Raw genomic sequence first — 24924 nt, 5'->3', positions numbered from 1 at the left:
ATATATGAATTCTCTTAGAACTTTCGAGTTTTATAAGAGCGATTACCCGCCTCAGTCCCTCGATTTACGCGTCCAGTCTTCCGTAGCCGACCAACGGTTAAAACTTAAAATTATAAATAAACAAATTCGTCGAGAAAAAAGGACAAGGAACCAGCTATAGATTCTCTTTCAAGTTGGTTACCTGACTAGGTCGGATTTCCCTTATCCCGAGGATTATCATCTCCAGACTCTGACCGGGTAAGAAATCCAACCGATTCCCCCCCTCTCCCGCACGTGCCGAGCCAGCAGACGCGGTCGTGACACGTGAGACCGAACAGCCACGTCACCTCACGTGCCCCTATTAACCCGAACCCAAACACCTGACCTGATCGAAACCCAAAAGGACATCCTCCCTACTCCCAGTCCTACCGGGACTACGTTGCTCCCGCCCGACCTAGCCCTCGTGATCACGCCACGTGGCACGACCGAACGGCTGAGGTTGCTTTTCATCGATCCCGCTAGGGTTTGGGTTCCCGCGGAAATCCTCGACGATATATAAGCAGAGCTGCTCGCGCATCAGCTGGTTGCGGTGCAGTTCGTTCTGCCCTCCCACCGTAAAAAAAATCCTAAAAAATTTTATCCCTTCTTCTTCATCGTTGTCGTCGTCTGTGTTCTTCCGGTCCAATCGTCCGGCGCGCGTCCGGTGGAGCTCCGACGATTCCTATCCACTATCTTACTGGTTTCCCTCTCCGGTAGAGTACCCAGAAAAAAAACCCCACAAAAAGTTCAGTTATCGTTCTGTCAGAGGAGTCCGATTAGGTTGTCGGTTTTAGATTGTCGATTAGGGGGAGAGGGAATTTTCGTCAGAGGAGAGGAAGATTTCGAGGGCTCGCTTTGCGATGGCGCAGATTCAAGTGCAGCATCAGGCGGCGGCGGCTGCTGCGGCGGGGCATGGCCCGAACGGGCTTCCGGCTTCCGGTCCCGGAGGTGGGAACCAATACCTGTCGACGTCGCTTTACGTCGGGGATCTGGACGTCGACGTCAGTGATTCGCAGCTCTATGATCTGTTCAGTCAGATCGGTCAGGTTGTCTCCGTTCGGGTTTGCCGGGACTTGACCACGCGCCGCTCCCTCGGCTATGGCTATGTGAACTACAGCAACGCTCAGGATGGTTAGTATTATTTATCATATTAAGCTCTGAAGGTCTGCCTTGTGGGTCTGTGAATTCCTTTTTTCAGCTTTGCATAGGTTGCTGTGACTTTGGGCTTTTCACGGATTCCGGATAAGTAGATGAAACTTTGCATCTTTTTCTGATGGAATTGGTTGAAAGAGCACGCATTGCCGATTGAGGTGGTCTTTTAATGTTAGTGCCCAAATTCAGTACCCGCATTGTGAAATTTCATCTGAATTTGGCTTAAAGAACGGTCTCGAGGCCGCTGTGGTTCTTCCGTTTTATTGAAGTTGCGATTTTTATTATTTGATTTTTGAGTAGGAGTTCAGGAATTATCTGTAAGCCAAACACTGCTGGCATATTCCTTACTTGTGATGAGTGGTTGTATATGTGAAGCAATGTTTTATGCTTCCATCGCGTGTTTGTTGACATTTCACAACTCATTGATGCAGCGGCAAGGGCATTGGATGTGCTGAATTTTACACCACTCAATAGAAAGTCCGTCCGTATCATGTATTCACACCGGGACCCCAGTATCCGTAAAAGTGGGACCGCTAATATTTTTATCAAGGTACGTCGGGAAATTTTCATTCTTTATGCCGTGTATCCTGCTCAGTTCAGCGCAGTGATTCTCCTACTCTTTGTGTAACAGCTTTGGGTGATTAGAATTATTTGCATTGTGTTTTCATCCTATTTAAAGTTTGATCTTGTTTGATTTCAATGGCATCTATTGGCTAAGATCATTCTTGATGGCATTGCAGAATTTGGACAAGTCAATTGACCACAAGGCATTACATGAGACCTTTTCTTCATTTGGAGATATTCTTTCCTGCAAAGTTGCTACCAATAATCAAGGCCAGTCCAAGGGCTATGGTTTTGTGCAATTCGATACTGAGGAGGCTGCCCAAAATGCGATAGATAAGCTAAATGGCATGCTGATCAATGATAAGCAGGTGTATGTTGGACACTTTCTCCGTAAGCAAGAAAGAGAAAGTGCTCTGAATAAGACGAAGTTCAATAATGTGTATGTAAAGAACTTATCTGAGACCGCTACAGATGAGGATTTGAAACAGATTTTTGGCGAATATGGGACTATCACCAGTGCTGTGGTGATGAGGGATGGGGATGGAAAATCAAAGTGCTTTGGATTTGTTAACTTTGAAGATGCTGATGATGCTGCTAAAGCTGTTGAGGCTTTGAATGGGAAGAAATTTGACGAGAAGGAGTGGTATGTGGGCAGAGCCCAGAAGAAATCTGAAAGAGAGCTTGAATTGAAGGCGAAATTTGAGCAGAGTATGAAGGAAACTGTGGATAAGTATCAGGGTTTGAATTTGTATGTGAAAAACCTGGATGACAGCATTGATGATGATAAACTGAAGGAGCTCTTCTCTGAGTTTGGCACAGTTACTTCTTGCAAGGTTGGTAGAATTAAATAAAAGTTTTAAGACGATGTTATGCTCTGGTTGCAATGCATTGAGTGGTGGTTGTTGTACAGGTTATGCGAGACCCTAATGGTATTAGTCGGGGTTCTGGTTTCGTGGCATTCTCAAGTCCTGAAGAAGCATCTCATGCTGTAAGTCATTGGTTGTTCTGTTTTCTAAATTATGATAATACTAAGCTTCACACATAAGGGACGTCAATCATTTGGTCATCAGTTGCTGGGAAAGATATCATATGAAACCCTGTTGGATCTGTGAGCCCATTTCAAATGCCAGGGATGAATATTTTGGTGAAAAGGCACCAATTTACCTTTCTGGACATTAAGTGGTGACTAATTTGACTTCTTGACCAACAGCTTAATGCGATGGCTAATAAGATGGTTGTTAGCAAGCCTCTTTATGTTGCACTTGCTCAGCGGAAGGAAGAGAGGAGGGCAAGATTGCAGGTAATGTGTGAAGTTGCTTATTTGGTTGGATGAATATCGAAAGTTAGTTTGTGCCTGATCTTAGGATATGCCCCAACTGTAACATTTCTTTGGGTCTGCATGGCTTGAAGATATTTTCTTTGGTGAAATCTGTGCCTAGCTTGATCATTGACTTATTTGAACGTATTAGCAATTATCTGCCTGTAACAGCCTGTTCTGGTAGTTGTCTTGCAAGTATCATAGAGTTTATGATGTTGGTTTTATAATATAATTTTAAAGAGCTTTTGTTCTGCTTTTCCCATATTACATTTTCTTTTTAAATGTCGACAAGATGATGTCATTCTGTTATAAATCGATACAACTGCAAAAGGTGTTTTGACTAACTTGTGGTTTCATAGTCAGTTCTATAAGGTGCTCATTCTTAATATATCCGTGTCTGCTCATTTAGGCCCAGTTTTCACAGATGAGGCCTGTTGCTATGGCCCCTTCAGTTGGTCCTAGAATGCCTATGTTCCCTCCTGGTGCTCCGGGTCTGGGCCAGCAATTTTTATACGGCCAAGGTCCTCCTGCATTTCCACCGCAAGTAAGTAGTTTAAGAACATAATTTATGGATGTTGACATAGGTAACTTTACAGACAAGTTACTTTCCTGCTTGTTGATGCCTATTTAAAGCAAGGAGATGTAGGGATAGCATTTGTATTGATTTTCTTTCTTTCTTTTTATCTTTATTTATTTATTTATTATTATTCAGATAATTGATTATGTCTAATTTACATCTATTTTTTATGTTACCAGGCTGGATTTGGTTATCAGCAACAGCTTGTTCCTGGAATGAGGCCAGGAGGTGGCCCCATGCATAACTTCTTCGTTCCGCTTGTGCAGCCTGGCCAGCAGGGTCAAAGACCTGGAGGCCGGCGGGGGGCAGGCCCTGTCCAGCAGAACCAGCAGCCTGTTCCTATTATGTCTCAACAGGTTCAGTTGAAGATTTAAATTTTTGTTCCATTAAAAGCCTTCGAACTCTTTAAAGTTCTTTCCTATTGAAAGATTCTGCCTTTTCATGTAAGCAGATGGTTCCGAGGGGAAGAATGTACCGATACCCGCCTGGTAGGAACATGCCCGAAGTCCCGATGCCTGGTGTTGCTGGAAGCATGCTCTCTGTTCCTCTGGATATGGCGGGCCATCCACTGCGTGATGCTGCTGTTGGCCAGTCCATGCCTGTCCCTGCTCTGGCTACTGCCCTTGCGAATGCAACACCTGATCAGCAAAGAACAGTTAGTTTCCTTTTGCACTCTTTTCTATTTCATATGTTCCAACTGAAATTTCATTTTGGTGGTAATTAAAAACTGTATTTCTATAGACTTTATGAGAGTTGGTATAGAAAAATATGCTAGTTTGGGTCACATCAGTACCGATTGCAGTCATTACTGTGGGCCATTTCCTGTGTTATGATGGTACATATCTACTAATATTCAATTAGCCGCAACTTAACTCTATTTCTTAGTTTTTCTGAGGCTGTTTCTACCTGCTGATGTTCAGATGTTACAATTGACAAAACTGGTCTTTTGCTGTCGCTTAGCCAAGAGTCTTCTCTCCTGTTTTGAGAGTGCCAAGGAATACTTTGCTTGTATGATCAGGCGATATTGGTACTATGGGAGCATTTGTAATCAATAGAGGGTTATTCAATGTGTTTTGATGACGCTATAATTGGTCCATGATTTGATGTACTTTGTTGTTAAGTCTTTTGCTTATATTTCTTTTGATTGATGTTACAGATGTTGGGTGAGAATCTATACCCGCTAGTGGACCAGCTTGAGCACGACAGCGCGGCAAAGGTTACTGGAATGCTCCTGGAAATGGACCAGACTGAGGTTCTCCACCTTTTGGAGTCTCCTGACGCTCTCAAGGCCAAGGTTGAGGAGGCCATGGAGGTCCTAAGGAGCACAGCCCAGCAGCAGGCCAATAGCCCGGTCAATCAGCTGGCTGCTCTATCCGTTAACGACAACCTCGTGCCGTAATCATGTTGCCGTGTGTGGGCTGCTGATCGGATTGGTGAATTATGTTTCGCACGTGTTATTTAATATTTCAGAGGCATGGTGGATCTTTTGTCTTTTCTACTTGGCTGTTAAGGATCTATTTAGTTAGGATTGTTTCATTCTATTTATGACGGACTTAGTTATTACGAATCGGTAGAACCTTAATCTGTAGGATTGGAGATTATTTGGTTTGGTTTAGTTTTCTGACTCAATTCGGATTCGGATCTGTCATCTCTCTCTTTCCTCTTGCATTATTAGTCGATTGCTTGAATTTGCATTTGACTGTGGTTTCTGCTGGATGGGATGCGAGTGTGACAGTCCTCTGTTGAGAATCGCTAGCCAGAGTTGGCCATCACTCTGGCACTGTCGACCTATGTGCCAATCGATGCTGAGCTTAACATGTGCTCGATGTGTTACTTGGCATACAAATTTCTGCAAGTTGTGTTCCGATGCCATAAATTGTATGTCTCGATATCTACTTTTAGGAAGGTAACTATCTTTTGAAGATCGTAGTTTTTGGACTATCTCGGTACCGGAAGTACCTGCTTTTTCTACACTCCTTGGTTAAGTCTCTGGATTTTTGGATTAGTTTACTAGTCCGTTCCCTGCATTTTCAACTCTTTTTGGGTCAGTCCCTCATGTTCTCTGTATTTCCTTCGTAGTCCATTATGTCTTGCCACGCATTTTCAGTTCGGTCTAGATAAGGTCCTAAAGTCGTTCACTTTTCCATCTAAATCCCCATAAGTTTGTGGACGTCAAATATCATCATCATTTTGGAGCTGTTGCAGAAAGCTGCAAATTATTTGCTGTTTTAATGCCCGTTGAGCAAATCAGAACCAAGGATACCGATCTTACGGACGTGAGAATGTTCGATATTGTTCGAGTGTAATGCACCTGGGTTAGGGATGCACATTGCCACATACGGGGTTCAAATAAACAAGAACGGATGTGCATCTAATCTGTCTTGAGATTCTAAAGTGACCCCGATTAAAATTGGTGATGCCATCATGAACTGCCTCGATCATCAATGTTGAGAGTGCGTTTGGATTTAGAGTTAAGTTGAGTTGAGTTGAGTTTTGGTTTTAATTGGTTTGTAATGATTGTATTGTTGAATTATGAAAAAAAGTGTAAAAAAGTAATAAATAATTGAGAGAAAATAATGATTGTGTTGTTGAATTGTGAAAAAGTGATGAATAATTAAAGAGAATTTAATATTAAAAATTGAATTGAATGGTTAAAAAAAATTTAAAAATGAAAAAAAATAATGATTGTGACGTTGAATTGAAGATAAGTGGAGTTGAGTTGAGTTGTGTTAAAAAATGTTCAAAAAATAAACACACCCTGAAAAACTAATGTGCATAGTGGTCCGTATAGAGTAGTTGGCTGATCACGGTTGTTAGCATACCTATATGGATGTTTCCAGTCAAAATTTTCAAAGCAGAATCTTCTGTTCTTTGATTTTGATAATAACAATTGGAATACTTCAAACTGGGGCTGCTAAATTTCCTATGCTAGAAAAAAAAGAAAAAGAAAAAGGGATACCTTAGCAAAAAAAAAATCTTAACATCTTTTTGTCAGTGTGAATTATGGTATTCAAAAATTAAGTGGGTTGTGACTAATTCAGTTCGGGTTGAATCGTTCATTAAAGGTAAAATTGTCCGATCAAGGATTATTTAAGACTTAAAATCGAGATTTTATTTAAATGAAACAAACAATGAACCGCTTGGCGATTAGTAATAACATAATATCCTTGATTGAGCAAGGGAGACAGTCGCCTGCTTTAATTTTTTTTTTTCAATAAATTATTACGATTGACTATATATGCTATTTATACGCAAAGCTACCTGCGTGGACTGCATTACTTGTCAAGCAAGATAATCTTCCGTCGAGCAACTTCCACAAAACTTCTGTGAATAAGCATTCACACCTGAGAAATTATTAGTCGATTGTCGGTCATAATTTTCATGTATGATATCACTGTCGCAGAAGGACATGCAACTTATCACAGTAGATACCGCAGTTTTCATGCTGCTCGATAATGTGGCAAACTGCAATCGATATCTAATGCATGGCTGCGTAACAATTAACGACCAACTTATATATCGCTTTATTTATTAATTCAACTATGTAGTGTTAGGTGAGATCTACTCTTCCTTATTAATCAAAAGGGAAGGTCATGAACTAGTAAGAGATAGGAAATGAGAAATAAATCGGTGGGCAATCATTTTCTTGTCTTTTTAGATAATAAGACAGACCCCTTCTCGATCGACTGAGTACTTTATTTCTGTGTTTGTTGCTGAGTTGACTGGGGTTTGGTGTTCCTTACCTACTCTCACCACAGGCCATATATATATATATATATATATGTATGTATATCCTATCTCAACGACTGGCCTGGACTACCTACCGTGAAAACACACTTGGAACGCCTCTCTAGAGGACCACTTGATCCATTCACGGATGGACTCTCCATCGGTTCGGTTCGTCTCCGACTGTTTCGTCCAGCCACGACATGCCGTCGAAGAATCAAGGAAGCCGATTTACTTGCCTCCATGGGACCTCGCGATGCTCTCTGGGCATTACATCCAGAAGGGACACCTATTCGTCAAACCTCAAGAGGCAAATGCCCAGGAGGACTTCATGGAGTCCTTCTCGGAGAAGCTTAAGGAGTCGCTAGCACTCACCCTCGTCCACTTTTACCCGCTCGCCGGACGGTTCAAAACTGTCAAGAGCGATGACCCGCATTTCTACACAGTCTACATAGATTGCGTGAATAGCCCCGGAGCGAGATTCATCCGCACGACTCTCGACATGACTGTCTCGGACATCCTGTCCCCAGTGTATGTGCCACCAGTGGTCCTGTCGTTCTTCGATCATGATCGAGCGCTCAACCACGTCGGTCACACTGAGTCCCTCCTCTCGATTCAGGCAATTGCTCGACCCTAATTATGTCTCAAACAAACACCGATGTGCATTCTTCGAATACGTATTACAACGGGTCCGTTGCCTCATCGTATATTTTACCTATCGCAGGTTACCGAGCTCGTGGATGGCGTCTTCATCGGATGCTCTTTTAACCATGCTCTTGGTGATGGAACTTCCTTCTGGAATTTCTTCAACGCCTGGTCAGAGATTTTCAAAGCACGAGAGAAAGGCACTTACAACAATGCCATCTCGCGTCCGCCGGTTCTTCAGAGATGGTTCCCGGAGGGCTGTGAGATCCCCATAAATCTCCCTTTCAGTGATCCCTCCGAGTTCGTTTTCCCCTTCGAAGCGCCCGTCTTGAAAGAGAGAGTGTTCCAATTCTCTGCTGAAACTACCGCACGACTTAAAGCACAAGTCAACGGAGAGTGCGGGACGAAAGGGAAAGGCGACGAGATCTCGTCCTTTAAGGCATTGACTGCGCTCGTATGGAGGTGCATCATACGGGCACGTCGGTTCCCGGACGACCAGGTCACAAGCTGCAGGATGGCTGCAAATAACCGGCCTAGGATGTGCCAGCCCGGCCTTCCCCCAGACTACTTCGGCAATTGCATCACGCCCGTGAGGACCTACACAACCACCGGCGAGCTGCTCAGTGGCGGGCTTGGGGCGGCAGCACGGCTGCTCCATGTGGCAGTGGCAGAGCACAATGGCGAGAAGATCAATGAATGGCACCGGGAGTGGCTCCGGAAGCCTGCTATCTACAATCTCAGGTACTTTGACCCCTACAGCGTCATGATGGGGAGCTCACCGAGGTTTAATAAGTATGGTCCCGAGTTTGGTTTAGGGAAGGCTGTGGCCCTTAGGAGCGGTTACGCATTTAAGTTTGACGGAAAGGTTTCGGCATACCCAGGTCGGGAAGGTGGAGGAAACGTGGACCTCGAATTCTGCCTGCCACCTGATACAATGGCAGCACTCGAGGCTGACAACGAATTCATGGCAGCAGTTGCGGTTTAATTAAGTCATGTTCTACTGATTGTAGTCATTACTGAGGCTAGGGTCGTGTCTCCTGGTTTGATGCTTCATTTCTCAACTATTACTTATGTTTTCGGATGAGATCGATGGAAATTAGACGCGAGTAATTAATAACGGAATGCTCATATGTTGTTGGAGTCTTCCCTTTGCCAATGTTCAGATTCTGTTCTTTTCATGTTATGGATGTTGGATGTTAGTGCTACCTGCTATTGGAACAGCTTGAGCACGACAATGTGGTGAAGGTCATTGGAATTGCCCGAGGCTCACAAGACGAAGGTCAAGAAGGCCATGGAGGTCACGAGGACCGCAGTCCAGCAGCAGGGCGATCAATAGCCTCATCGAGAAGCATAAGCTCATGTTGTAACCGTGTTGTCATTATCATATTCTGAGTCTGGCGCTCCTCGGTTGAGAATCGCTGGCCATTGTCTGCCAATATCACCCGAATGCACAATGCTGAAAAACTTGGATGAACATATGCATACTGGGTGCCCGATGTGTTACTTGGCACAACAATTTCCATAATTGTGTATTCATTTCTGATACCATAAAACTGTATGCATATAAATTACGAACAAAGAAGATAATTTTTCATAAATCCTAATTTTCGGACAATCTCAGACCCAAAAGTCCCTGCATTTTCTAGAATTTCTTTTTCATACCTTTCATGTATGATTCACTATCTCAAAAGGACATCTTATTACAGTAGAGACCGCAGTTTTCATGCTGCTTGATAATGTAGCAAACTGCAATAATCAATAATTAATGCATGGCCGCGTAACAATTAAAAATTAACCTATAATTGCTTTGTTTGATTCAACTATGTAGCATTAGCATGTTAGGTTAGATCTACTCTCCTTTTTTCATCAAAAAGGAAGGTAATGACGGCCTAGCTCGAGCTGAACCGATATACGTTGTTTTAAATGGTTTGCCGCTTTATTCCCCTTAAATAAAATTTCGGATTTGAGTTTTGTGAATAGATAAAATTCATACTAAAGAACTTTACGAACGACCTAAGTCGAGTTGAATTAATCAAGGTTCATTAAATTTCTAAATAACACGGCGCATATCGAAAATTGGCGGGCATCCCTTTTGTACACATCAAAGTTGAAAAGTCCTGATTCTATGTCATATGTGAACAACGCCGCCTGCACTAAATTCTTTTTATCGCACCTATTCTCGTACTGTACTCTAATCCCTCTTTTTATTTGTAAAGACTGACCGACTATTTTTCTTTTATTTCTGATATAAAAATAAGAAAATTGAAGTGGCACGGTAAGTCATCCTACTAGTAGGATTGAACACGATACCTTTTAATTCCATGATGGTAACATGTATCATTGTAGTAGACCGATGATTGAGTAATTTATTTTGGTGGGACAAGTCTCTTTTGCCTGAATTATTATAGTGTTGCCGTTGGAGTTGATTGAGATTAATCTTCGCACTTAGGCTACGTTTGGTTCGCAAGATTATAATAGACAAGGAATATAATAGAAGTAGAGATGAATTTTTTTTGTTTGGTTGGAGGGAATAGCAAAATTAGAAATTATAATTCTGATGTTTGGTTGTACGGACTAAAGAATGGAATAGAATAAAAATAGGATGAAAAGACCGAAATGCCCTTCATGATAAATCTAATGGATTTTATAAGATAAATAAATAACTTTAATGGCAATTTTTATAATTAATAAAAAATAAATATTTTAAATAATTTAATAAAATTAATTATTTTAATAATTTAATAAGCATAATTATCTAAAGAATTAATAAAAAAAATTCCTTAATACAAAAGAGGCAGTGGAGTGGCGGAGATCAACACCGCAACCCTTTTCCTTTACGAGACGAACGAATCGACAGCAAAACGCGAGGAATCGATGAGAAATTGCTTGGCTTGGTGCTCTGCTAGGGTTTCAGATGTTCTTCCGAAAGGGAAATGTCGACCTCTGAAGCATTTTTATGGGATGTCATGCGATTGTAATTAGCGAAAGAAGATGATGGTATTTTTGTCCTTTCGCGTCCATTTCCAGATCCGGAAATCCCAATCCGGACCATGCTGGGGGGCATCCCTAATCCGCATATAAACCGGGTAAGTCAATCCGGTCGGAATACTTATTCCACATTCCGGTGAACCGAACGCCAGACAACCTATATTACATATGGAATAGCTAATCCTTTCCTTACCTAATCCTGCAAACCAAACATGCCCTTAGTGCTTACTCCCATTAACCATGTATATGTATATGCTGCGCACCTCAACGAACGACTGGGCTAGACTACCAACCCAGAAAACACTCGAAACACCTCTCTTTCAGGACCACTTGATCCGTTCACGGATGGACTCTCCATCGGTTCAGTTCGTTTCCGACTTTTTCATCCAGCCCCGACATGCCGTGGAAGAATCAAAGAAGCCAATTTACTTGCCTCCTTGGGACCTCGCGATGCTTTCCGTGCATTACATCCAGAAGGGCCACCTCTTCGCCAAACCTCAAGAGGCGTACACCCAAAAGGACTTCATGCAGTCCTTCTTGGACAAGCTTAAGGAGTCGCTGGCACTCGCCCTCGTCCACTTTTACCTGCTCGCGGGACGGTTCAAAACTGTCAAGAGCAATGACCCGCATTTCTACACTATCTGCATAGACTGCCTGAATAGCCCCGGAGCTAGATTCATCCAAGCGACTCTCGACATGACTGTCTCAGAAATCCTGTCCCCAGTGTATGTGCCACCAGTCATCCAGTCGTTCTTCGATCATGATCGAGTGGTCAACCACGACGGTCACACTAAGTCCCTCCTCTCGATTCAGGCAATTGCTCTAATCTGATTGTATCTCAAACAACTACTGATGTATGTTCTTGAAATCTGCATTGCAACGGATTGCCTTATCGTATATTTACCTATCGCAGGTTACCGAGCTCGTGGATGGTGTCTTCATCGGATGCTCTTTTAACCATGTCCTTGGTGATGGAACTTCCTTCTGGAATTTCTTCAACGCCTGGTCAGAGATTTTCAAAGCACGAGAGAAAGGTAGTTACAACAATGCCATCTCGCGCCCGCCAGTTCTTCGGAGATGGTTCCCGGAGGGCTGTGAGATCCCCATAAATCTCCCTTTCAGTGATCCCTCCGAGTTCGTTTTCCCCTACGAAGCGCCCGTCTTGAAAGAGAGAGTGTTCCACTTCTCTGCTGAAACTACCGCACGACTTAAAACACAAGTCAACGGAGAGTGCGAGACGAAAGGGAAAGGCGATGAGATCTCGTCCTTTAAGGCATTGACTGCGCTCGTATGGAGGTGCATCATACGGGCAAGTCGGTTCCCGGACGACCAGGTCACAAGCTGCAGGATGGCTGCAAATAACCGGCGTAGGATGTGCCCGCCAGGCCTTCCCCCGGACTACTTCGGCAATTGCATCACAGCCGTGACAACCTACACCACCACTGGTGAGCTGCTCGGTGGTGGGCTTGGGGCGGCAGCATGGCTGCTCCATGTGGCAGTGGCAGAGCACGATGGCGAGAAGATCAACGAATGGCACCGGGAGTGGCTCCGGAAGCCTGCTATCTACAATCTCAGGTACTTTGACCCCTACAGCGTTATGATGGGGAGCTCACCGAGGTTTACTAAGTATGGTCCCGAGTTTGGGCTAGGGAAGGCTGTGGCCCTTAGGAGCGGGTACGCGCATAAGTTTGACGGAAAGGTTTCGGCATACCCAGGGTGGGAAGGTGGAGGAAGCGTGGATCTCGAATTCTGCCTGCCACCTGAGACAATGGCAGCACTCGAGGCTGACAACGAATTCATGGCAGCAGTTGCTGTTTAATGAAGTCATGTTCTACTGATTATAGTCATTACTAAGGCTACGGTCGTGTCTCGTGGTTTGATGCTTCATTCCTCAACTATTACTCATGTTTTAGGATGAAATCGATGGAAATTAAACACGAGTAATTAGTAAGAGACCGCTCATATGTTGTTGGAATCTTGCCAATGTTCAGATGAGCCTTTAATGTACCTTGATGTTCCGGACGACTCGAGGTCGAGTGTTTTTCAAGTGGAGTGAACTGACGTGGACCGTTTAGCCAATGAGTTCTTGGACCAGGTTGATCAACAAAAGCCCAAGCGAAAGGCCAGTCGTTAGAGGCTGGCTAACACTGTTTTTGGCATTTTATTTTAGTTTTGACTAGTATTTTTATTTTGGGAACATACGGAATTTTAGGGTGCGTTTGGTTTCAGAATTAAAGTAACTGTGATTTTGATTTTGATTTTGATTGTGGAAAAGGACAAATGAGATGGTATTATAAATTTGACTTAAGAAACGTGTGTTTTTATTGTGCAGTGAGTAAAATTAAAATCATAATCATAATTTTAAAATCAAACTCTGAAACCAAACGGGCTCAATTGTTATGTTTAGGATTGGAAGACTATGTTTAGGATTATTATTTCTTGAGAATAAAGTTTTCAACAGTTATAGTGGTTGGTTCAAATTATTTGATACTTGTTTCGCTTAAACAAGGTCTTGAGTTCGAGTTTTTGTGAATGTAAAAAATTCACACTGTGACAACTTTACCCCTTAACTAGCCGACCCGGCTCGATTGGATTAATCGGGACTCAATTTGGTTTCCGGATACCGGGATTCACATCGAAAAAAAAAATTGGAAATTTTTTTCTCCTCTATTATCGAGTTCTTTTTGTGTTGCCGCTGCGTCATAAATTCACAACTTGTAAGGACATATTAGAAAATCGGGATTTCACCACAATCACCCCTCCTCCAAGAAATTTCGTCCCGAAATTTTTCAGATCATAAACATCAAGAGATAAAGCACTAAAGCTTCGGTGGATGTATATATCATCCTCTTTCAGATCATAAACATCATGCGATAAAGCACTAAAACTTCGGTGGACATATATCATCAGCCTCTATTCGGTTTTCTACTTCCCATTAGCTCCAGTTAGTACATTGTATCAAATACAAGCCACTAGAAACTTACTCTAGTAAAAGACTTGCCACCAATAAAGATAATTGTGAACTAAAAATAAGTTTCATTCTCTCACAGCATTATCTTAAATAACGTTTTAATCCAACAAAGCAGCTTACTCTAATTGTATTGCTAAAACTGAAATCATAATCAAAAGCCTAATAACCCAATCAATCAAACTCTTGGAGTTCAATTAATTAGTTTAACTCCAAAGGAGTTGTTATTCTAACATTTATCAATCAACAGGCCAAATACTCGTACTCGACTCAAAGAGAAAGATTGTCGCTAAGCAAAAGGGAAAACTCAACAAAACAAATTCAGACGCATATATACCCAAACTTGTCATTTACCAAATTGAGTGCAAGTTTCAGCTCAAATTCTTAAGAATGTTCTCCTAATTTGCCACTCCAATTGATTAATCCAACTAGCCCATTAATTACTTCCAAATTCAGGGGAAGAGCACAATCAAGTAAATGACTAGTAAAATTAGTATTCCCATTGTACTTGAGGGGAAAAAAAAATCAGAAAAGAAAAATCCAAAGCATCTCAGATGACTTCATTCAACTCTAGAAAAGAAATTCGTTCGAGATCTCCAACCCTATTGACGCAAACATCATCCTCCGCTCCTTCGTTCTTGTACATCAAGTTCCTCTTCTTTCATTCCGATTTAGCAATTAACTCTTTAACTTCCTATTTTGGTAGAAGGAACATGTTCGGATAAATTAGGGAAACTCATAAATCTAGAAAATGTATATTCAGTTACAAACCTAATTAGCATAGCTATATAACTCAATTAAAAAATATATCGGGGTTCGAATCATTGTAAATGTAAAAAATCAACGCTGAGAGAAGTTTATTTCTCAGTGAGCCGACCCAACTCGACTGGATTAATCGGAGTCTAATTAAGCTTCCGGATACCATGGTTCACACCGAAAAAAAATATAACTCAATTAAAAGCATGCTAAAACTCTTCCAAATGAGATGTATTCCTATTCCTCCTCCACTAACTAGTCTTGCTCGTCTCAGTTCTAGTTTCTTTCTATTAACTATATATTTTTCATGTTCACTCTATTCTCCTCTCAATCTTTTCTCAGTTATTCCCATCTGTCTTTGAATTTTTTATTTTTTTTATTTTTTTAAGCAGGGCAATAAAGCAACCAAAAGCATCTTTTGTAATTGGACCTAGGCCCTGTCCTTCCACCGAAAAAAAAACAAAGAAAAACAAACCAAAGCCACAACAAATGAATTATAGAAGTGAAAGGCAGTGGAGGTGGCCATAGTGGGGCTCAAGCTCATGCTATAATTTAGTGTGTAGGTCCCAATGGACTTTTATGGTGAGTTTGGTTTCAGAATTAAAGTAATTTTGATTTTGATTGTGGAAAATGACAAATGATTGTGTAGTGTGTTGAGTTAAAGTTAAAGTTAAAATTTTTATGATTTTAATTGCAAAATCAAACGAGCGTAAAGCTTGACCAGAAAAAGAAAAATAAGCACGTTGAAATTGACTAATATCGTCCAGTCAATCGTTCGCTTTGATGTGAAAATTAGTCCAGCTAACGTTCGTCCCATAAGCCTACATATACCACCGCAACGATTGGCCTGGACTACATAGTGAAGCCCCACTCTTTCTGGACCCCTCCTTATTATTTCGCAAATGGATTCTCCATCTGTTCGGTTTGTTTCAGACTGTTTCATCAAGCCCCGAAATGCCGTGGAAGAATCGAAGAAGCCGATTTACTTGCCTCCGTTTGACCTCATGCTGCTCTCCGTGCATTACAACCAGAAGGGCCTCCTCTTCGTCAAACCTCAAGAGGCATACACCCAAAAGGACTTCATGGAGTCCTTCTTGGACAAGCTTAAGGAGTCGCTGGCACTCGCCCTCGTCCACTTTTACCCGCTCGCGGGACGGTTGAAAACTGTCAAGAGCAATGACCCGCATTTCTATACTATTTACAGACTGCGTGAATAGCCCCGGAGCGAGATTCATCCATGAGACTCTTGACATGACTGTCTCCGACATCCTGTCTCCGGTATATGTGCCACCAGTCGTCCAGTCGTTCTTCGATTACAATCAAGCAGTCAACCACGATGGTCACGCTAAGTCCCTCCTCTCGATTCAGGCAATTGCTCGAATTATGTCTCAAACAACCATTGGTGTACGTTCTTTGAATTCGCACTACAACGGATTACCTTACCGTATATGTACCTATCGCAGGTTACTGAGCTCGTGGATGGTGTCTTCATTGGGTGCTCTTTGAACCATGCCATTGCAGATGGAACTTCCCACTGGCATTTCTTCAATGCCTGGTCAGAAATTTTTCAAGCACGAGAGAAGGGTACTTACAATAATGCCATCTCGCATCCGCCGGTTCTTCGGAGATGGTTCCCAGAGGGCTGTGAGATCCCCATAAATATCCCATTCAGTGATCCCTCTGAGTTCATTTTTCCCTATGAATCGCCCGCCCTGAAAGAGAGAGTATTCCACTTTTCCGGAAAAACCATCGCGCGATTAAAAGCACAAGTCAACAAGGAGTGCGGGACAAAAGGAAAAGGCGATGAGATCTCGTCCTTCAAGTCATTGACTGCACTCATATGGATTTCCATCATAAGGGCGCGCCACCTCCCGGATGAACAGATCACAAGCTTCGGGATGGCTGCAGATAACCGGCCTAGGATTCGCCCGCTTGGCCTTCCCCCCGAGTACTTCGGCAATTGCATCACACAAGTGAGGGCCTCCACCACCACCGGCAAGCTGCTCGGTGGCGGGCTTGGGGCGGCAGCACAGCTGCTCCATGTGGCAGTGGCAGAGCACAATGGCGAGAAGATCAATGAGTGGCACCGGCAGTGGCTCCAGAAGCCATCTTTCTACAACCTACGGTACTTTGACCATTACAGCGTTGTGATGGGGGGCTCTCCGAGGTTTAATATGTACAGTAACGAGTTTGGGCTCGGGAAGCCTGTTGCCCCTAGGAGTGGGTATGCGAACAAGTTTGACGGAAAGGTAGTTGCATACCCCGGACGGGAAGGGGGAGGGAGCGTGGATCTCGAAGTCTGCCTGCCAGCCAGAACGATGGCAGCGCTCGAGGCTGACAATGATTTCATGGGAGCGGTGGCGGTTTAATTGAGTCTTGATTTACTGATTGTAGTTATTACTAAGGGTCATATCTTGTGGTTTGATGCAACATTTCTGTAGTATTACTCATGCTTTCACATGCAATCGATGGAAATGCAAGTAATTAACAAGAGAATGATCATGTGCTGTTGGAGTTTCCTTTTGCTCAGTGTATACCGTTCTTTTCATGTTACATCTGTCGGGTGAAAGTATGCATATACCTGCTAGCGAGCCAGGTCGAGCATGACAAGGCCAAGGTCGAGGAGGCTGGCCATGGAGGTCCTGTGGAACACAATCCACCTGCAGTCCAGTAGCCCGAAAGATCAGCAGGTTACTCTTTCAACCATGCATTATATTGAAGAATTACCAGTAGGAAGGTCTTCCCTAATTGCATGGTTGAAAGAGCACCCGAAGAAGACACTGTCCGCGAGCTCAGTAACCCGTAATAAGTAAATTTACTGGTGGGGAATCCATCCATTGGAAATGTAGATTCAAAGAACATATACTTACGATTGTCTGAGACATAATCAGATTCGAGCAATTGCCTGAATTGAGAGGAGCAACTTGGTGTACATCCCTAATGGCATCCGCCCATCATGGTTGACCGCTCGGTCGTGATTGAAGAAGGACGAATAGTCAATCAGCGTCATGTACAACGGAGGACACTGGGTTGCAGAGATATGCGGGTCCGGATTTTTTTTTTTCATTATACTCTAACCCTACCCTGTAAAGGACAAATTTTAATATTTTAAAATCGAATCTTATCATGTTGAGTCCTAGAACTGGAACATATATTATATCACAAGTTTCGGGTATCCTATTGGAACCTGTAAATTTTTTTACCTCGCCAAATAAAATTGAAAATCTCTCATCCATAATAAATAATCACGCAAAACAGAATGTCAACATAAATTTAAATTTTTAATTAGTGATTATATTTTTTAAATATAGAAATATCTATATATATATAATGGGTAAATAATCATCCGGGTTAGGGTATTAGTTTCGGTTTCGGTTTTGAGTACCATATATGCAAGAATCGAAATCGATTTTCATAGGTCTCTCATTTTAATATCCGCACGAGCTACCTGGACTCTACCTTAACGGGTAGGTTCAAATCGATTTCGGATATACTCAATATCAGTGCACACCCCTACTGAATTCCTTTAGTTTTTGAGTAATTTATCTTGCTAAACCCAACTCAACTCTATTTTTTACATATTCAACAATATAATCATTACATTTTTACTTTTTCTTCTCAAATTTAATAATAAATTCTCTCACACATTTTTTAAATTATTTTTATAATCAAATTTTTAATAATAAATTTTTCATCTACTTTCACATATAAATATACATAATAATCTTTTAATGATAAATTTGTAATCTACTTTCACATCAATATACTCTCATACATCAATATATTTGTCAACACTTGTAATCATTCACAAAATCAAATTGAGTTGGATTATTATCCAACTCAAAAATCGTACACAAGCTCATGTTTAGAGTGACACAAATGAAATCTTTCATCAGGGCCGGCCATAAACGCAGTCTATGCAAACTATGTACAAACATAGGTCATTGCTTGATCACCGGGCCCATTAATATAGGACGGACCATCGCCAACCACGAGTAGTGTTGAATGCAAGGGAGGAAGAAATCAGCAGGTATCGCTAAAGAGGTCTATATATTGTCAATTTGGGATCTGAGAATTTTATGAATTTATTTTCCATCAGAAAATTATTGTACTGTTTTATTTATTACTTTCATATTTGCTACACTTTTTTATAACAGAAAAAAGAAAAGGTAAAATGACTTGGTTTGAAGGAAGGAGTCTTAATATAGTAACCAAGTTGGACTCGATCCTCATTAGTAAAATTTATGTGTCCATTTATTTCAATATCTTTTATATTATTATTGTATTAGATCCATGTATATCTCTTACAATTAAAAGGAAAAAAAAGTATGAAGGTTGTCTTGGTTGCATAAACAAAACCAGGCATTATCTCTTTTTTTTCTTTTTAAATTTCTACTGAACTATATGTGAGAATCTATACTGAACACGTTGAGCATTTTTTCCATCTTAGGTTTTTTTTTTTTATTATTATTGTTTATCCTGATATTCAAAAGTTCGGTGAGCCTGACAAATTTAGTTCGAGCTAGATCGATCTACTAAGGGATAAAAACCCTCCAAACGTGATTTTTCTCCATTCACAAGGTTCAAATCAAAGACCTTTTTCGATATCCATCATGGTATTGAGAAGTCCAATAAGCCCCCAACTAATCAAGTCGAGATCGGCTCATTAAAGAATAAAAATCTCCTAAGGTGAATTTTTTTCATTCATAAGACTCGAGCCCAAGACATTATTTAAGATAAACAAATATTGAACAGCTTAAATCAATTCACATTGATCGAATCAGGGACCTTGCTCAAGAGGTACAAATATCGAATCGTTTAAATCAGCCCGCGTTAGGATGAAACTATTTTTTATCCATTATCTCCAACTCTGGAAACTATGCCCTAATGGATCACTTGGCCACCCTCCAATTAATATGTCCCCTACATTTTGGAAATACTCCACCTATTGATGTTTCAATCATTATATTTATGGATACATGGATCATCCTATGAAGTTCCTCTAGGGAGCACAACCATAATCTGTTGACGGATATATATCTCTATAAAAAGATGGCTATAAAAGGATGGGCTAGAGCCCCTTCAAAGACATCGATTATTCTTCTGCCATGAAGAGTACACGAAAAGACTCGGAGTTTTGTAACTTGCAATTTTAGTAACAGTGATAGGACTTGTTTGGCAATAAAATAAATTTTTTTAATTATACTGTACATATCTTCAATTCAATAATACAATTATTATTAATATTTCTATTTTTCTTCAATTTTTATATCTCAACTACCATTCAATTCAATTTTTAATACTAAATTCTTTCAACTATTAATTGTTTTTTTTTCCACAATTCAACAATACAATCATTACTTTCTCTCAACTATTCATTATTTTTCTCACTTTTTTCCATAATTAAACAATATAATCATTATAATCTCAAATAAATATAGTTATTTATAATTGGAATGACCCAAAACAAAGCCAACCCTCATGGCAAAATTGAATGAGTGGCAACTGAGATGCACATATAAACGTATATAGCTTAGTTTTTGAAAATTTAACATGGTACCAGAGGTTGGCTCATCAAATTTAATTTGATTTGACGAAATGACCACTGATTTGATAATTAGATATGTTCACATGTCAAGTTTCGTGTGGCTTTGTGCGTCGAACACAATCCTCTGCGAATGGCATTCAATATCATATACAAACTAGGGCATCTAAACTACGCATCCCGCAATCAATAGTTGATTTTAGTTTCTAAATTACGAGTGAGGACGGATGTTAAAATGTATTTTCCTAAAATGTGCAAGTCGATTTTTCATTTCTACAAATCTCAACCATCACATGTATCGGGCCCCTTGAATACAACGGATCACCGGTAATAGATCAAGAAAAAAGAAGTGAAGTACGCAACATTCTCCCGCTTCCTCGTAATGGTGACGGGAAGATTGCTCAATCACTTGATTATGTAATATCCATTTACAATACTTGCAAATGAGAAATTAATCCCCGTAACGAGCCGTCATATTCCCACCTCTGCAGCGAACCAATATTTTTTCGACCATTCCTCCGCCCGCAGCCCACGTGGCACGTCACGCGCTTTGCGAGTGCAAAGAAACACCATGAATCAGAGACACACTAGCACTGCCTTGCCTCCCCTCCGCTTGGAAACTTCACAGAGACGCATCCCCTCCTCCCCTCACCCTCGTACATAAACCCCACCAAAGTCCTTAAAACCAGTCTTCCTTCTCGTTCTTGTTTCTTCATTGCTCTGCTCCCCCAACTTCCAATTCGACCGCCCTGAGCTCAATAACCCTAAAACCCTCCGCCCCTAGTCTCCCATCGACGCCATGGGAGACCCCAAGGCCGGCGATCGGCCGGTCTTCCCCCTGCCGCCGGGCTCCCGGTTCTACCCCTCCGAGGACCAGCTGTTTGACGTCTACCTCGTCAACAAGAACACCAATCCTAGCGGCGAGGACCCCTGCAATGTGATCAGAGAGCTCGACCTGTACAGGCACTTCCCCCCCGAGCTGCCCGACAGCGTCTGCTTCCCCTACGGCTGCGGCGGGAGGAAACGCCACTGGTACTGCTACACCGTCAGGGCCGCCTCGAGGGACCGCCGGAGCAGGAGGGTGAAGGGCGGGTTCTGGCGGAAGAGGGGGAGGGTGAGGGATGTCACTGGCGGGAGGGGCAGGAAGGTGCTTCTGGGAACGAGGACCTGCTTCGTGTTTTACTCGGGAAATTCTGCCAAGACTGCGATTAGGACTGATTGGATCATGTACGAGTATGCTCTAGTCGATCATTTTAAGGTAAAAGGTTGAATTTTTCTTTGTTTCTCTGTTATTTCGTCGAATTGCCTGCTCTGATATCCAGTTGGAGGCATTTTGATTGATGTTCAATGTCAACTTTGTCTTGGCTTATGCAAAAGTTAGTATTTTGTGCCATTCTGATCTGGGGTAGATGTAGATGAACTTCTTTAGGAGCTTGCGATGGAAATGCTTAGATCATAGTTTCAGGGGGTGAGAGATCACAGCTGATTGCATCCTTAGCTACTTGATTTTGAGGAGTTGTCAATAATAGTTCCTAGGCATTCAACGGAGATGAAATGAGCTGCTAACCGTATCGGTTCGAAAGAACTGTCAGTCATTTTGAGTTTCAATACTGACATATAGCATAAGTCTATCTAGGTTTGCTGCAAGTCCACTGGTGAAGCTGTACTTTTCTTTTCTTATTGGGTTTCTATTACAAGAAATGTTGGTTGTACTTGATTTAGATAAGTTTTTTTCCTGTTATGATTTAGACCAGTTTGTCAGTTTTTGGTAAAAATAAGGTGTGCATTCTATGTCTCTCTCATGTCAGTTTGTGGGCTTCGTTTAGTCCTTCTCTGGACTCTGGCATCGTAGGGGCCTTTATCAACCTTTGCATTGGTCACGCATGAATGCCTTCCAATGCTATTGCTTGCGTGTTTGTGAAAGAACGATCATGTTATGATGCCAAGACAGTACTTTGTTGGTTTTTTCCCCCTTCTATTAATGTGATGTTTTTGCCACCGAAATGTGGACATGGTGTCAAGAGTCCTAATCCATTCCCCCATAGTAATTAGATTTATGTGAACAGTAAGAGCAGCCTTCTAGTTTCCAAGTCAGAAATTTTTTACCTGTCATGGTTGCCTAATTTCTAAAGGTTCTCTTGGTTGTGAAGCCTTCTAGTTAGAAATTATTTTCCTGTCATGGTTGCGGAATCTCTAAAGGTTCCCTTGATTATGCAGGCTTCTTTTGTTTTATGTCGAGTATTTGTAAAGGCTAAGAGAGGAAACGTGTCTGCTAAACTTATGAGATCTTGTGCCGACGAAAGTGGTTCGCAAGTACCTGGTCTCCACGAAGAGTTGGACATTAACAATTCTGTTGGCTGTAAGAATAACATATCTAGAGGTCCGACGACAGTGGCTAGTGAACTGAACGAACATGTCACACCTGGGCCAGTATCAGAGGCGGATTCTCGGTTCCATATGGACAGTCAACTGGGTGAACTGGTACATATATTAGAATCTTATTCTGAGCCTGAAAACATATATTTATTTATATATTTAAGAATCTTCATGATGTTTGAATTTTCCTGTCATTTGTTTTATGTGATGCACACTTTGGGCCTTTTCATATATATTATTAATCAACCATTAGCGATCTCAAATTTTGTTAAATAACAATCTTATTTACGTTGAAAATTTTCCTTCAGATAGATGTTCTGGGTTGTTTGTTGTCAATCCTAAAGTTTTTATGTTCTTGAGTCTTATGGAGGGATTGAAAGTTTTCAGTGGCTTTATAGATTCAGTTTATTGGATATAGGCAATATCCTTTTCTTTACTGTGATCTGGTTAAAAAAAGATGCTTCTATATGTACTCTTTTTTTTGCTAGGTGCTTCTATATGTACTCACTTACGTCGGTTAAAGTGGAAAGTTTTTGCTCTTATTCTTTTAGTTTTTCATCCTGTTTTAAATGTTTTGAAGATTTGCATCCTTGACTTTACCATGGTTGCTCCTCCTGTATTCACTTTATTTAATCTAATCTGGCAGTAGATAGTTCCTTGACTCACTAAATTGTCTAGAAGGCATAATCTCAGCATCTTTTTGTGAGCATAGTGAAGTTAAAAGCACGATTTTTGCAATTGTCTGCTTCCATTCTTTTGTGATACATAGAACACCCGGTTATATTTCTCTGTGCTTACTGCAACTTTGAGTTTTTCTGACTTATTATGCTGCATTTATAGGTGAGGTCCCCTCGGCCTCCTGACTCAGGCCCGATTAATATTGATGCTGTGAGTGCCCAGAGGCTTATATCCATCCTGGAGGATGATTTTATCGAGTTGGATGATCTTATCAGCCCATTACTGGGCATTGATTGACCGTTCTTTCAAAAGCTTACAAACAATTGATTCGGAGAGATATGGATACGCCTTAATACACCTAGAAGGCCATTGTATTTACCATCAAGAAGGGCTAAACCCATTAAAAGAGAGCCTGCTGTAGAGTACTTGGATGAAGTAGCATAAGGTTCAGTCATTCTGACAAATATCCTGGCTGGATTATTTGACCTGCAAAGGTAATCGTCGTCTTTAACTTTTTTGTACCATCAATTCAGAAGTAAATATTTAACACTCTTCTTTCGTTCAGGCTGTGCAGGTCTTTTCTGGGCCTAATTGGAGGCCGGGATTTTGGCGCGACAGCATATATGTGGTGAAACGGCAACTGGTAGGACTGCAGATTTATGACTGTAGCTGCTTCAGCTGTATTAGATCATTTTTCTATTATTCATTCCTCCCTGAGGAGCCCCTGCCTCTCACATCTGTGAATAAGGTAGAAGTTTGTATTTGTGTACACGTGAAAATCTAAGAACAATTCTGGAGGTTGTAGACTCCTAGTCATTGACAGCTTGCCTCCATCTCCTCCTCAAGGACGTCGGAGTCTTGATAAATTGTTAAGATTCTTGTCAAAACTGTTGATGAGTTTGGTAGTTTTCTCATTTTTTAATGTGGTGTCTGCTTTTTCTAATGCACGAATAGTATATCCTTCTCCTCTCAACTGAATTGCGGGACGTGGGACGTTGTTGATGTTTTTAAGGTGAGTTTGAACCTTGCAAGTAACTAAAATAGCAACAACTTCTGGTGGGAATGCTTTTCCTTAAGATATCTGCTACCGTCTGGTATGTGCTGTCAGAGAATATGCTCTTTCTGTTCTTCGCATGAATGTCATGGGCTCTTACAATATTCGGCCCTTAAAATGATTCCTAAGGATATTGGCCATCCACCACCAATTTTCCGGCAATACCCTTGACGAGGTTATGGGTTGACGGTGAGCCTCTTAATTCGAGCTGGAGTGCCCGCCCCGCCTAAATCTCAGCTGTCCTGGGTGCTTGATTCCCCCTACTCGACCGCGGGGTGGTTGGAGTTGGTGGCCGGGCAGCTGCTGAGCCCGTCTTTTCCACTTTCTTTTATGTTCTCAAATCGTTCTCTCACTTGGCTATTCAAATTTTTGTTTCTGTGACGTGGTACTGACTGCATTTCCGGAGACATGAAGAGGAAGGGCCAAAATTATCCAATACTAAAGTTGGGGGAGTGAATGTGTTTAGAAAAATAGTTAGGGGGCGAATGTGTCTTGACCAAATAGATGAGGGGGCGGAAGCATAATTTCGGACATGTTAGTATCTATGTAGAACGGATCG

The 24924-nt window shown here is 41.6% G+C and overlaps 5 protein-coding genes across 5 annotated transcripts; all 5 read left to right on the top strand.

The window, feature by feature from the left end:
- Window positions 1-544: 544 nt before the first annotated feature.
- On the top strand, window positions 545-5323 carry LOC116213522 (polyadenylate-binding protein 2-like). Its single transcript, XM_031548506.1, has 9 exons — window positions 545-1149; window positions 1602-1720; window positions 1911-2567; window positions 2645-2722; window positions 2945-3034; window positions 3462-3596; window positions 3809-3985; window positions 4081-4284; window positions 4786-5323. The coding sequence occupies exons 1-9, from the start codon at window positions 879-881 to the stop codon at window positions 5026-5028; spliced, it is 1974 nt and encodes a 657-aa protein (XP_031404366.1). The 5' UTR covers window positions 545-878; the 3' UTR covers window positions 5029-5323.
- A 2074-nt stretch (window positions 5324-7397) lies between these two features.
- Window positions 7398-9476, top strand: LOC116213523 (uncharacterized acetyltransferase At3g50280-like). The gene is made up of 2 exons (XM_031548507.1): window positions 7398-7974; window positions 8080-9476. The coding sequence occupies exons 1-2, from the start codon at window positions 7507-7509 to the stop codon at window positions 8983-8985; spliced, it is 1374 nt and encodes a 457-aa protein (XP_031404367.1). The 5' UTR covers window positions 7398-7506; the 3' UTR covers window positions 8986-9476.
- Window positions 9477-11195: 1719 nt separating this feature from the next.
- Window positions 11196-13008, top strand: LOC116213075 (uncharacterized acetyltransferase At3g50280-like). The gene is made up of 2 exons (XM_031547885.1): window positions 11196-11801; window positions 11902-13008. Exons 1-2 carry the CDS (start codon window positions 11229-11231, stop codon window positions 12805-12807), a joined length of 1479 nt encoding a protein of 492 aa, XP_031403745.1. The 5' UTR covers window positions 11196-11228; the 3' UTR covers window positions 12808-13008.
- Window positions 13009-15570: 2562 nt separating this feature from the next.
- LOC116212871 (uncharacterized acetyltransferase At3g50280-like) lies at window positions 15571-17231 on the top strand. Its single transcript, XM_031547594.1, is given in 3 exon segments — window positions 15571-15910; window positions 15912-16080; window positions 16176-17231. Coding segments are annotated over 3 exon segments (1371 nt in total). The 5' UTR covers window positions 15571-15614; the 3' UTR covers window positions 17082-17231.
- A 3664-nt stretch (window positions 17232-20895) lies between these two features.
- Window positions 20896-24254, top strand: LOC116215194 (NAC domain-containing protein 71-like). Its single transcript, XM_031550807.1, has 4 exons — window positions 20896-21515; window positions 22475-22738; window positions 23474-23805; window positions 23877-24254. Exons 1-3 carry the CDS (start codon window positions 21057-21059, stop codon window positions 23606-23608), a joined length of 858 nt encoding a protein of 285 aa, XP_031406667.1. The 5' UTR covers window positions 20896-21056; the 3' UTR covers window positions 23609-23805; window positions 23877-24254.
- Window positions 24255-24924: the final 670 nt, after the last annotated feature.

This window comes from Punica granatum, chromosome 7 (genome assembly GCF_007655135.1).
Source record: "Punica granatum isolate Tunisia-2019 chromosome 7, ASM765513v2, whole genome shotgun sequence".
Taxonomy (NCBI): Eukaryota; Viridiplantae; Streptophyta; class Magnoliopsida; order Myrtales; family Lythraceae; genus Punica; species Punica granatum.
This window is presented reverse-complemented; position numbering and strand designations above follow the sequence as displayed.

Excerpts from the sequence above, each read along its gene's own strand:
- LOC116213522 (XM_031548506.1), top strand. The coding sequence starts at position 879 with ATGGCGCAGATTCAAGTGCAGCATCAGGCGGCGGCGGCTGCTGCGGCG. Across the intron at positions 1,721-1,910 it reads CCGCTAATATTTTTATCAAG|AATTTGGACAAGTCAATTGA; the intron begins GTACGTCGGGAA and ends ATGGCATTGCAG. Across the intron at positions 3,035-3,461 it reads AGAGGAGGGCAAGATTGCAG|GCCCAGTTTTCACAGATGAG; the intron begins GTAATGTGTGAA and ends CTGCTCATTTAG.
- LOC116213523 (XM_031548507.1), top strand. The coding sequence starts at position 7,507 with ATGGACTCTCCATCGGTTCGGTTCGTCTCCGACTGTTTCGTCCAGCCA. Across the intron at positions 7,975-8,079 it reads AGTCCCTCCTCTCGATTCAG|GTTACCGAGCTCGTGGATGG; the intron begins GCAATTGCTCGA and ends TACCTATCGCAG.
- LOC116213075 (XM_031547885.1), top strand. The coding sequence starts at position 11,229 with ATGTATATGTATATGCTGCGCACCTCAACGAACGACTGGGCTAGACTA. Across the intron at positions 11,802-11,901 it reads AGTCCCTCCTCTCGATTCAG|GTTACCGAGCTCGTGGATGG; the intron begins GCAATTGCTCTA and ends TACCTATCGCAG.
- LOC116215194 (XM_031550807.1), top strand. The coding sequence starts at position 21,057 with ATGGGAGACCCCAAGGCCGGCGATCGGCCGGTCTTCCCCCTGCCGCCG. Across the intron at positions 21,516-22,474 it reads CTCTAGTCGATCATTTTAAG|GCTTCTTTTGTTTTATGTCG; the intron begins GTAAAAGGTTGA and ends TTGATTATGCAG. Across the intron at positions 22,739-23,473 it reads ACAGTCAACTGGGTGAACTG|GTGAGGTCCCCTCGGCCTCC; the intron begins GTACATATATTA and ends CTGCATTTATAG.